A 12880-nucleotide genomic window follows, 5' to 3' on the forward strand; every position below is an offset into this window, starting at 1 on the left:
AAACAACTCTGCTCAGCTAGTCTGAAGGTAATCTTGAGAAGTTTCTAACGTCAATTGAATATGAGTTTGCAGGAAGGGGTGAAGGACACACTGTGTGAGCGCTTTGGAATTGTATATACTGTAAGTGCAACCATGGAGACTACCTAAACTGAGTTTTGATCTTTGTTTCTTTATTTGGTGCTAATTCTGTATGAAATGCATCTTGTCCCTAGAGCATTGCTGGGACAATCAACACTATGTTCTTGGCATGAAAGGTAGTTGCAAACGGGGATATATGATAGCAGGCTCAGAAGGATAGGAATACCACCTTGATCTTTCTTTGCCAATTGCAGTTTCTTCAAAGTTTGCCAAGTCACTTAATTTTAACCCTTTGTCTCCAGGTCAGATGAGGTCTTCAAACTCTTTAGAGGTGGCAGGACTGTGAAACAAGTAGGCATTAACCAGAGAGGAGATGTTTTACTGAAGTGTGTTAAGCAGTTAACATGCCAATTAGCGTACGTTAACTACTACCACACAAGCGTGTTAACTGTTCCCATGGTGGTTGAGCAATTAGCACAATACGAATTTGTATGTCAAGTGCATTCTATGTTTTTCACTTATTTGCAATTGAATGTCTTCCCATTATTTGACATTAAATAAAGACAAAACTAAGTTTCTGTTAATACAAACGATGCCGATTCAGGAACTAAAATCTAACCTGATAATTGATGGGGAAAGCTTTACTCTCAATCAATCTATAAAGATATTTTGGGTACTATGTTGGATAGCAGTTTAACTTTGGAACCTCAAATAAATTCCCTTGTTAAGAATCCTTTTTGTATGGAAATGGGACTTGATATACCACCTTTCTGCGGTTTTTGCAACTACATTCAAAGCAGTTTACATATATTCGGGTACTTATTTTTTTGTACCAGGGGCAATGGGAGGGTTAAGTGACTTGCCCACAGTCAAAAGGAGCTGCAGTGAGAATTGAACTCAGTTCCCCAGGATCAAAGTCCACTGCACTAACCACTAGGCTACTCCTCCACTCCTATTATGAGAAGGCTAAGAGTTATTCGCAAATTTTTATCAATTGATCAGTTCAGACTTGTAGTTCAGTCCCTAATTCTTAGTAGACTGGAGTACTGTAATATTATCTATTTGGGACTGCCAAAATATTTATTGAAAAAGCTACAAACAATCCAGAATGTGGCGGTTCATTTGATTTATTCCCTTAGAAAATCAGACAGAATTACAACTTGCTACAGAAAACTGCATTGGCTTCCTGTTGAGGCCAAGACAACTTTTAAACTAGGATGTATGTTGTGGAAAATTGCACAGGGATTAGTACCGCAATATTTAATATCTTTCGTACACTACATATTAGGAAGAAAGTTATATAATACTCATAATTCCCTTCTGTTTGATTTTCCGAGTCCCAAGGGTATCCCTGGGAGGAAACATTTTATATGTCTGTTTGTGTACCGGGTAGCCAAGCTTTGGAAATCTTTGCCTATCAATTTACGGTTTTAATTATCTTATGATATGTTTAAGAAGGGGGCCTTAAGACTTCATTGTTTTCTCAATATATGGATAGGAAATAGTGGGTGTCAGCTTTGTTATGTTTTCTTTAAATATGTTACATCCTAGTCATTTTGTGGACTAGAGTTTTTCTGTAATCTGCTATGAACTATGCAAATGGAATTAGTGGAATACAAGAAAAATAATTGTAACTGTTTGTGAACCAGGTGGGACATAGGTGAAGAATGGACATGGATAGCATGTTGTAGTCGATGCAGGGTACATACCACACACTGTCACTTGTGCAGTTAGTGTGGGTTCACTTAATGCCTTCTTAATACTAGGTGCTAAGTGTGTATGCACTAATTGTATCAGAGATAATATGCGCTAATGAACATTTCTGTGTGAGAACTGCAGAGGACATGCTGGACACACCCCCAACAGTTACCACGCTGCCTTTGAAGTTTCCACGTGTTTGCTGTTAAGGTGCAGTCAGTGCAAAACTTAATTTAGTAGAAGGGCCCTAGAATGTTGAAAACTTGGGCACAGTAGTTTCTGCTTCTGCAGGTCTCAGTCTCATTCCCTGTGTTTTTAAACATCTGTCTAAAGCATTCAATTAAAGCAGTGACTGCTCAAAATGGGGTATCAATTCTAAAATATAAAATGAGAAAGCTTTACCTCGTGTGTATGTGTCTCTTTAGCTCATGAAAAGCACTCCTGTCAAAGAGAAATACCACGCATCAAAATGTATATTTAAATACACACATGGAAGTTCTGAATGTGGGGTATTTATTTATAGTGTATATGGTTCTCCAGTAAACATAATTTGGTTAACTTTTTAAAATATGTTTTCTTTAATGAAAACAAGCATACTTTCAAACCAAAACAGATACAAAAATATGTTATGGTCCTTACATAATTCTGAACTCCCTTAACAACAATCCAACAGTTTTATAAGTCTCCCCCTCTCCCAGGCTCTGTTCCTGAAACCTAACTATATTTCCAAACTTGGTAGCTCTTATCCAAATCTGGAACAAATAATGAAGTGGTGTGTTCAAGAGTGAATTAAACAAAGTCAATCAACAATTTAAAATCCAACTGTAGGTAGGATGGCAGCATCGCTGTCCAAACTGGTTCCCAGATCTTCTGGAATGTTCTCCATCATAAAGGGCAAGCCCAGCTGGCTTTCTGACATTCCAGGACCATGGTGGCATATATTAAATTCTGCCACTGTGTAACATTAGATGGCAAGTGACAAATACAGAAGAACTTCACACAGGTCAAGCAAAGCAAACATGCAAAACGAAGGAGACGAGAAGGATGATGACAACAACCTCTAATGGATTCAAAGAGTTCACATTGTGAAGATGAGGCTATTGTGAAGATGAAGCTCCCACCTCAGGATCCCAGGTCCCTCTTTCACTCAGGGTGAGCTGGTTCACAGTATGCAGATTTTATGCAAATTATTCTACTACCCCTTTCTGCTCAGGGTGACCTGCTTCTCAAAAGGCAAACACAGTCAGGTCTCACCAACAGGATATTTCTCATACAAATCTTTTATTCCCCCTTCCTGGGGCACACATCTTCCAGCTTAAAACACTTTTTACAAGCTTAAACAGTCCTTCCAGCTTAAACATTTCTTCCTAGTCAGTTCAATCTTCCAGCTTAAGCACCTGGACACTCAGTCCTTCCTTGTAACATGGACACCCAGTCCTTCCTTGTAACCTGAACACCCAGTCCTTCCTTGTAACACACAGTTCTTATACCTGACACTCTAGGGTCTTCTTACCCCAGCCAGCTTCCTTGCTTTGTACACAGTTCACCACCAGTCCAAAGGGCTCAGCCAGTACTTCTCATGGGGATCCTCCTGCTTCAGTTACCAGCTCTCTTCTTCAGCTGCTAGCTCTCCTCTCTCTCGCACATTCTGGTGGGGTCTTAAGGGGTTAATGGCTAAACAGGACCCAGCCCATAACCTGCTGCACCTGTTTCCTCCTCCAGGACTCTCCCCCGTCCTAGCGACCGCCAGCTATAATACATCCCCTTACTGGCTCCCTTTAGTGACTCACCCAGCCCTTCTCCCTGGACATTTTATGGGAACAGCGCCCTCTAGGGGCCTAACCAGGGTAGGATAGCCTCTTCCTTATCACAACATCAAAAGTTTATTGCTAAAAACTGGACTCGTCGTGTTTCAGGGCTGCTCAGGCCTGTTCAGGAGTCCCTGTAGTTTGTATCTATGGTGATTTCTAGAAGCACCACTGTTCCTCAGAATTGTATATCAGATTGGAATAACAATACAATTATAAACTTGACTCGAATGTACGTCGCCAACTCTGGTGAGCACCATCAAAAGATGTCTTTTGATGGTGTTTGTCAGAGTTGTGAGTGCTGTTGGGTCATATGTGTCCTGTCCACATGTGATGTCCCCTCTCTCCCTTTCCCAGCCCCAGTCCTATCCTGCTGTGAGTATGTACTGGTGTTGTCTCTGGTGTATCTGCCAATCAAACCCACTTGTACCAATTTTTCACATGAATTCAGTTTCAGACACATCTATTTCCCTTATATATCTTATCTAGGGCTCCAAGCCCTGCCCCTCTGTTGCAGCTTATCTCTCTGCAGAATGATGCTTGTCTCTGTTGTATCTGATGCTCACCTTCTTCCAGGACCTTCTCATTCTAAAATGGTCCCTGCTCTGGCCAGTACAGGGAACAATGTGTGTTCCAGTCACAGGAACAACCTGACCAAGAGAACGGTGTCAGTGGGTCCAGAATTTGGTAGTCAAGCAATTGCAGTCATTTGTGAGATTCTTCACACCTGTGACATCAACGCATATGTCACATACATTCATGCACAGATCACTGGATGCCCCACTGCCTATGGATGTTTACATTTTTTTTTACAGTATATGGACCTATTCTATAAAGGTCATGCCCAGATGTGTGGCCTCTATGGAATACAGACTTACTTTTTGATGCTGCCATTATTTACGCATTCCCCTATTTAACTGATTAAAGTGATGTGGTAGCCGTGTTGGTCCACTTTTAAAGGTAATAAATAGAAATAAAACAAAACATAGAAAAGAAAATAAGATGATACCTTTTTTATTGGACTAACTTAACCCACCCAACCCTCTTCCTGTGAGAGTGTCATTGGAATGCTTTTGTGTTTCACTTTTATATTCTGATATTTGTCAACATTTGCTTATTTCCGATCTGAAGAAGAAGGGTTACCTTTGAAAGCTAATCAAAAATGTATTAAGTTAGTCCAATAAAAAGGTATCATCTTATTTTCTTTTTTATGTTTTGTTTTATTTCTATTTATTTCCCTATTTAAATGAATGCCCTTTTTAGAACTGCCCTTATATGCATACGTTTAGGGGCATAAACTCCAAGTTGTTTTATGGCCATCTGGGCATAAAACACTGGTTTACTTGTGTAAATGCCTTTTAAAATTACTCAAAATTGGAATGCACGAGAGCTTTTGTTGTGCGATGCGCCAGATGTATAAAGAAGAGGCCACTGGACAGCTACTCAACTGATCTGAATGAGACAAGAGTGAGACATGAAAGAGAGCATTTGTCTAACGCAGTGGTTCCCAAGCCTGGTGCTGGAGGAACCCCAGCCAGACAGGTTTTTGGGATATCCACAATGAATATTCATGAGAGATATTTGCATACACTCCTGCAGATCTCTGTCATGAATAGTCATTGTGGATATCCCAAAAACGTGACTGGCTGGGGTGCCTCCAGGATCAGGTTTGGGAACCACTGGTCTAACATACAATACAGCTGTCATGTGCCTGCATATTTTTTTACTATATGTCTGCTCTCTCTGGGATGTATTTGTTATTGATTATAGATGTACAATGATATACATGTGTGCCCATTTATTGTAACATATAAGTACATTATATTGATAATATATTTGCATGTGCAGCTTTTGGAAAGAAGTGCTCTGTTTTCTGCCACTCTGTCACTAGATATTGTGCAACAAGGCTTTTCTGATTCTGTTTAAACCAGTTTTTTTTTCATCCTAGGTAGATGAAATTTACCATGATGAATCCTTGGGGGTCCACATCAACATTGTGTTAGTCCGAATGATCATACTGGGATACCGGCAGGTAAACATCAATACCACATTGGGGTTTAACAAAAAAATAAAGCCCTTGAACCTGATCGCAATTGGATTTTGAGACGTCATTTCAACTGTAGAGCTGCTTTGTTTGTTAGTCAACATATATTTATATTTCCTGATTTCTCTAGACCCCCACAGGTCAGGCACAAGGTCTTTTTAGCTTTGTGGCCACAGGTGGTAGCTCTGCGGGCTACTTTTTTCCTATAATTTCCTTGTAAATGTTTCTGAGTGGGAGTGGGTAATTTAGGTATTTAATGCTGAAAATCACTACTAAGCTCCTAACTTTTGTTCTTTGCTCTGAATTCATCCCTGTTGCCACCCACCTTTTAAGCTCCTAAATTTAGTAGTTTAATGAACTTTTCAGCATAAGTTTAGGTACTCAGCTCTAATGAATTTTCAGAGACTCATTTAGGAGTCTAACTTAGGACACTTAGGTGCCCTTTTACTAAGCTGTGTAAGGGCCTACGCACGTGCAGTGTGCGCTAAATCAGCACTGCCACCCGGCTAGCGCATAAGTCATACGGTAATTCCGAATTTGGCACGAGCTGGACCCCGTGGCAGAAAAGAATTTTCTATTTTCTACTGCTGTCTGCAAACCTGGCGGTAAGCAGCAGTTGGTGCGTGCTGCATGCTTACCGCGTGGGTAGCACGTGAGACGTTACCGCTAGGTCAGTGGGTAGCGGTACGGTTTCAAGCCGAAAGTGGACACGTGCTGGTTTCAATTTTAGCATATGTCCATTTTCTGGCCCCTTAAAAAAGGCCCTTTTCCCAGTAAAAAGTGGCCCAGTGCGTGCCCGAAAGATGCGCTCACACTACTGCAGGCCACTTTTTACCATGGCTTAGTAAAAGGATCCCTAAACCCTTAAAAATTGATCCCAGAATTATATAAATATTTTAGAAACAGTTCTGGGACAGTTTGACGATTTTTGCAGAGAAGCAGCTTGAAAGTGCTGAGTGTTCAAAAACATGAATTGAAAGAGGAGTGGATTGTCCTAGGACTGCAGGAGGTCACCATTTCAAATCTAGCTCAGGTTGTGATCTGAAAGCCATGCCTTGGCCTATGTGAACTGAATTGGTAGTCCACAGTGCTAACAACCTGCCATCACTATTTGGTGCTGCTGGTTGGCACTGTTATTGATAGTCTCTGCATTAAGGCCAGTGTTCAATTCTGGTTGCCGCTTCTCAAAAAAGATATAGTGGAATTAGAAGAGGTACAGAGAAGGGTGACGAAAATGATAAAGGGGATGGGATGACTTCCCTATGAGGAAATGCTGAAGCATCTAGGGCTCTTCAGCTTAGAGAAAAGACGGCTGAGGGGAGATATGATAGAGGTCTATAAAACAATGAGTGGAGTGGAACGGGTAGACGTGAATAGTTTGTTTACTCTTTCCAAAAATACTAGGACTAGGGGGCATGCGATGAAGCTACAAAGCAGTAAATTTAATACGAATCAGAGAAAATGTTTCTTCACTCAGTGTGAAATTAAACTCTGAAATTCATTGCCAGAGAATGTGGTAAAGACGGTTAGCTTAGTAGGGTTTAAAAAAGGTCTGGACGGCTTCCAAAAGGAAAAGTCCATAGACCATTATAAAATTGACTTGGGGAAAATCCATTGCTATTTCTGGGATAAGCAGCATAAAATGTATTGAACCTTTTTGGGATGTTGCCAGATATTTGTGATCTGGATTGGCCACTGTTGGAAACAGGATGCTGGGCTTGATGGACCTTTCATCTGTCCCAGTATGGGAATACTTATGTACTTATGACTGAGCGGGCCTAGAATTTGAATTACACTTTTACCCTTTAATGGCTTAGGCAGCACTGGGTAGGGCAATATAGGAAAACATGCAATGCTATTGCCTGTTCTGTATCCATTCTATGAATTAATAAAGGACATGAAGGGTACACTGGCACCTAGACCTACAAAACTAAATGCCACTTTAATTGGTTCTAACATTTGTATGTTAACTTGTATGTGTATGTGAGGGAGTCTATTGGACGCTGCCACTTCCCCTTGATAACACTCCCTCACAGTTTCAGAACCACCTTAAGACTTCTGCCCAGGGGGAAGTGAGATGAGAGGACAGGAGCTAGTATGGTCCAGGAAGTATAAAAGATAAGGCCACAGCTAAGTTGAGGGAGGCCCAGAGGGAAAGAACTACGCCCATGGCATATGCCTCCACCACCTATTTGTGAACTGAAACTGCTACAGTCAGATAGGCCAAGTTCAAATTGGAACCTTGCAGATTTGGATTTTAATTTTGATACGAGTAATTGCTAGAGACTACATTAGTAACTCTGGGGAACCAGGCCAGAGACAAGTAGTGTGCTGCCATGCTGAGAAACAGTAATATATACTGAGGCCCTGCAGGAGCAGGTCACTGGAGAACATTATTATGTCTAAGGAATATTTTGGGGTTTATTTCTCCCTCCACTTGTGAATGGAACAGGATCCCCTACTTGATACTTTTAATAAATATTGTTTTCTTTCACCTTAGCCATGCTGTGTGGATCCATTTAAGCCAGGTTCTGTCCCTGCCCTCACTCACGTTACCAAAGTGCACTAGGCACTTTCTATAAGGTAGTGCAATTTATGGTAAGTAACTGCAGGGGAGTGTAAACATAGGCGTGGCACCAATATATGCAAGTAATTTGTAGAATGCTCTAAGCAGTGCTTGCCTCATTTATTTATTTATTTGCTGCGCTTGTATCCCACATTTTCCCACCCATTTGCAGGCTCAATGTGGCTTACAAAATGTTACGACATTCACATTAATAGAATAAGAATTTCAGAATATAAATACAGAAAAGGTGCATAAAAATATCATAGCAATCATATTAACGGAATAATAATTTCAGAATCATTACAAATAAAGGTGCATAGGTATATCATGTAGGAATGGAAGTGGGTAATTAGATAAAACATAACATAATGATATCAAGACAAGATATAGTATTCAATAATAATATTCAGTAATGAGGATGTATTTCAAATAAACAAATTGGAGAGTTCCATAATAGATGTATTGGGGTAATTTGTGAGTCAGATCGTTATGGGGGATCTTTTTTGTATGTCTTTATGAATAAGTAGGTCTTCAGTAATTTTCGGAAGGGTGTCGAGTCGTGTGTTGTTTTTATGTTGATCGGTAATTCATTCCATAATTGTGTGCAGATGTATGAGAAACTAGATGTATGTATAGATTTGTATTTAAGTCTTCTACAGCTGGGATAGTGAAGGTTTAAGCAAGTGCGTGATGAACTTTTGTTGTTTCTCTCTGGTAAGTCTATTAGGTCTGACATGTAAGATGGGGCATCTCCATAAATAATTTTATGAACTAAGGTACAAATTTTGAATGCAATTCGATCCTTCAGTGGGAGCCAATGCAGTTTTTCTCTAAGGGGTCTGGCACTTTCATATTTCGCCTTTCCAAATATCAATCTGGCTGCAGTGTTCTGGGCTGTCTGGAGTTTCTTGATGGTTTGTGGTGCTCGTAGGCATGCTCACTTATGCTAGAACTGACCTGGTATAAGTGGTCGCACCTAAACATTGGCATGCCAGAGCTGCTCTGTGGTAGTATTTCTATAACGACTTAGTTGGTATGGAACTGTCACTCTGTGATGCCATTGTGGCACCTTATTAAAGCTCATAAAATTATCCTGGGTTATAGTCCTTTTCAATTCCTATTGTCTTCTAGTCTACCAAAAAAAAGAAACCTTGATTGTATTTTTTATATATATATTGCCTTAATTAAAATTAAAACTAAATATATGTTAAATATCGTGATAAGTGCTCAGTTTTTAGTGTATTACACTAACCAAAGTCATCTACTAGTAATATCACCAATCCACCATCTTAGCACCATACATGATACACTGCAAAAAAATATATACATTTAACATTACTGTAGAACAATCATATAACCAAAATATGATAAATAGTACAAACGATACAGTAATGCTAACAGCTTGCCATGCTATCAGCATATATTATGGCACATTATCATCTGTTCCACCCTTTCCACCCCTTTCCTTTTGTTAACATAAAATCAGGAGTTGGGTATATAACATGGGATTTAGGGTTAGATTCAGTAAATGGCGCTCAAAAATGGGTATGGAGAAAAAGTTGGCGCTAAGCACGATTCTGTAAAGGGTACTTAAGCCCTGATCTTGTGCCTAACTTTGAGCACCAGACTTACGCTTGCTGAAACCAAGTGCAAATGCTGGCACACAAGTTAGACGCGCTCAGGCAGTATTCTGTAATTGCGCATATAACTTTTTGAAATGCCCTGACACACCCCGGTCACACCCCCTTTAAAGATACATGCCATGGGATTTAGGCACTGCGCCTTATAGAATAGAGTGCAGCCAGAAGCGCACACAATCCTGATTGTTGCCAATTAACTGCAATAATGGGTTGTTAGCACCTAATTATTGCTAGTTAAGGGCTTGTTAATCGGTTAACTTACGCATGCATCTTGGGCATGCACCCAAATTTAGGTGTGCAAATTAGGGTGTCATATATAGAATCAGGGGGTTAACATGCATTTCTGGTATTTGGCAATCATTTTTTTTTTTAACATGAGTTAACGGCATAACGCACGTTAAAACCCGTGTTAAATGCCTAACACATGTCAGTAAATAGGGTCCATTATGGAAGTATGCATTCTTTAAAGCAGCTAAAATGTGTATATCACAAATTGTATATTCTCCATTAACTCCATGTAATGTTCCTTCTACAGTCAGTTGGCTTGATAGAGCGAGGAAACCCATCTCGGAGTTTGGAGCAGGTGTGTCGTTGGGCCAACTCTCAGCAGCACTCAGACCCAGCCCATGCTGAACACCATGATCACGCTGTGTTCCTGACTAGGCAAGATTTTGGTCCTGCAGGTATGCAAGGTACTGTACAGGGTGTCTCCCCGATCAGGTATGTGCGGTCCTCTGGCTCAGGAAGGGGAATACCTGCCTATCTGAAAAGCTTTTCTGAACTGTCAGATCCACCAATTATATCACCACACCAGGAACCTGTTAATTATCCAGGGTTATAAACATAGAAACGGCTACACTCTTTCCGTGTAGATATGCTATTTAGCCAGTAAGATTAAGAAAATACAACATGGAAGAAAACTGAAACTAGGCATCTTATACAATGATTGTAGTTATTCTTCCTGATTTGCCCATAAACCTCCCAAAATAAAAGTTCCCAAAACATTTAACAGAATCTGTATGTATAGCAAACTCCTCTCTCAAGAATTTAAACCAAGCATTTCAAATATGAAGAATTTATCTCACAGCAGATCATGTGATTTTCTAAGAATATAGAATGTTATATTCCGTTAGATTAACCATTGTGTTCAGAATTAAAGTGTTCATCTTCTACCACATTAAGGAGCTCATTTTTGAAACAGAAAAACATCCAAAAAGCAGCACAGAGCAGCAGATGGACATTTGTTTTTGCCAAAACATCCAAATCACTATTTTCGAAACCCATTTTTAAGATGATTTTTTTTCTCTCTCCTTTATTTGTTCTCATTTTTCTATCTGATCTCTTCACCCTTTCTTTTTCACTCTTTCTAGGACTATTTTTTTAATGTTTTTTTTTTTCATTTCTTTATTCTCTCAGGTTATGCCCCTGTGACAGGCATGTGCCACCCACTTCGCAGCTGTACTCTAAACCATGAGGATGGATTCTCTTCTGCATTTGTGATTGCACACGAGACTGGGCATGTGTAAGTCTGTATGCTTGAAAGCTGGGTGTTGAGCAGTTCAGCAAGGGTAACGTGGAGCTCTTCCATATTTAAGCGATAATCTGGGCTAGTGACACTTTCAAGAATATAGTGGTGTGCCCTGTGTTTATTTATTTATTAAGATGACTGGTAAAATTGGAACGTTAATACTCTATGAACCCAGGAAGGTGTCTATTGCAACAGGCAGTAATAATCAGTTATTTTGGGTTTTATTTTAAGAAGCAGTGATCCAGCCTCAATAAAAAATAAGGGACCTCTGATCTTAATTGTTATAGGCCGATTTTGCATCAACCTTTTTTAGGTAACTTACATAAGAAGGTTGTACTGAGCCAGTTATCTGATTATCTGGAAGAGCATAAAATTCTTTTAGGTGGTCAGTTTGGTTTCCTGTAGATCATAGTGCAGAGGCAGCACATGTTCCTGGTTGATTTCCTGCTTAGATGAACGGATAAGGGCATGGGAATATAGAGGTGTCCTTAGATCTTACCACTGACTTTGACAATGTAGACCATGACAGGCTAGATCAGTGTTCTTTCATAGTGGCCCGCGGGACATCTGGGGTGTCCCCCATTATCTTTCTGTTGATTGTTCAGGAGAGAAAGGGGAAGATGGATGGGGGAAGAGCCACATACTTGAAGGACAAGGCATTTCTCAATAGATAAAAGAATGCATTTGGAAATGCTCACAACCTTGAGGATACCCCCCAGTGAAGTTTGAGGGTAGGTTGGTGGGTATGGATTTCATTGACACACACTGGTCTGCAGTGTGGTAGCCCCACCTGGGAAGATTTTTGGTAGCTCTCCTTCAGCTCATTAAAATCCAACGTGGTCCCTACTTAAAAATTAATGAAGACCACTGGGTAGATTATCTGCTTGGGGGATTGGAGAGAAGCCCTGTCCTGGTTTCAGTCTTGTTTAACAGGAAGACTGCAACAGTTGATGATAGATGATAAATGGGATAAGATTATTGCAAACCTGAATTTCTGTTTAAAGGATAAAGAAGTTTGAATGATGCTGCATAGGTGAAAAAATCATCTGTATGTCAATGCTACTCAGAAATGAGAGTAGGGGTGTAATGTTGGTTTTGAGATTAAGGTTTTAGGAGACTGGTTGGACTTGGCTTTGAGTATGCAGAGCAGTGGCATAGCCAGACAGCCAGTTTTGGGTGAGCCTGAGCCCAAAGTGGGTGGGCACAAAATTTTCTCTGCTCCGCCCTCCCTCCACCACTATACCCACCATTTCTCCCTCCTCTCCACCCCTATGCCTACCATTTCTCCCCCTCCCCACCTATCCCCTCTGTATGCAGCATGTGTCCCTCCCCTCCACCTCATACACAGCCAAGACTTCTCCCTTCCTCACCCCTCCACCCCTTTGCTGCATCTCTCCCTTTTTCCCTGTGCATCTCCCTCACCCACCAACCAAGCCTCATCTTTCCCTCTTCCCTCCCCCCTGTGCAGCATCTTTCTTTCCATCTTCCCTTCCCCCTGTGCAGCTGCTGTGTCCCCCG

At 40.6% G+C, this 12880-nt stretch overlaps 1 protein-coding gene across 1 annotated transcript in view; it reads left to right on the top strand.

Moving 5' to 3' along the window:
- The window catches only part of ADAMTS14 (ADAM metallopeptidase with thrombospondin type 1 motif 14), a 372712-nt gene that overhangs the window by 251910 nt on the left and 107922 nt on the right, over positions 1–12880 (top strand). Inside the window, exons 10-12 of the mRNA XM_030204905.1 lie at positions 5533–5616; positions 10370–10526; positions 11251–11356. Of these exons, the coding sequence (XP_030060765.1) occupies positions 5533–5616; positions 10370–10526; positions 11251–11356 (347 nt within the window). The remainder of the gene's footprint in view (positions 1–5532; positions 5617–10369; positions 10527–11250; positions 11357–12880) is intronic.

Source organism: Microcaecilia unicolor, chromosome 5 (assembly GCF_901765095.1).
Source record: "Microcaecilia unicolor chromosome 5, aMicUni1.1, whole genome shotgun sequence".
In the NCBI taxonomy this organism is placed as follows: Eukaryota; Metazoa; Chordata; class Amphibia; order Gymnophiona; family Siphonopidae; genus Microcaecilia; species Microcaecilia unicolor.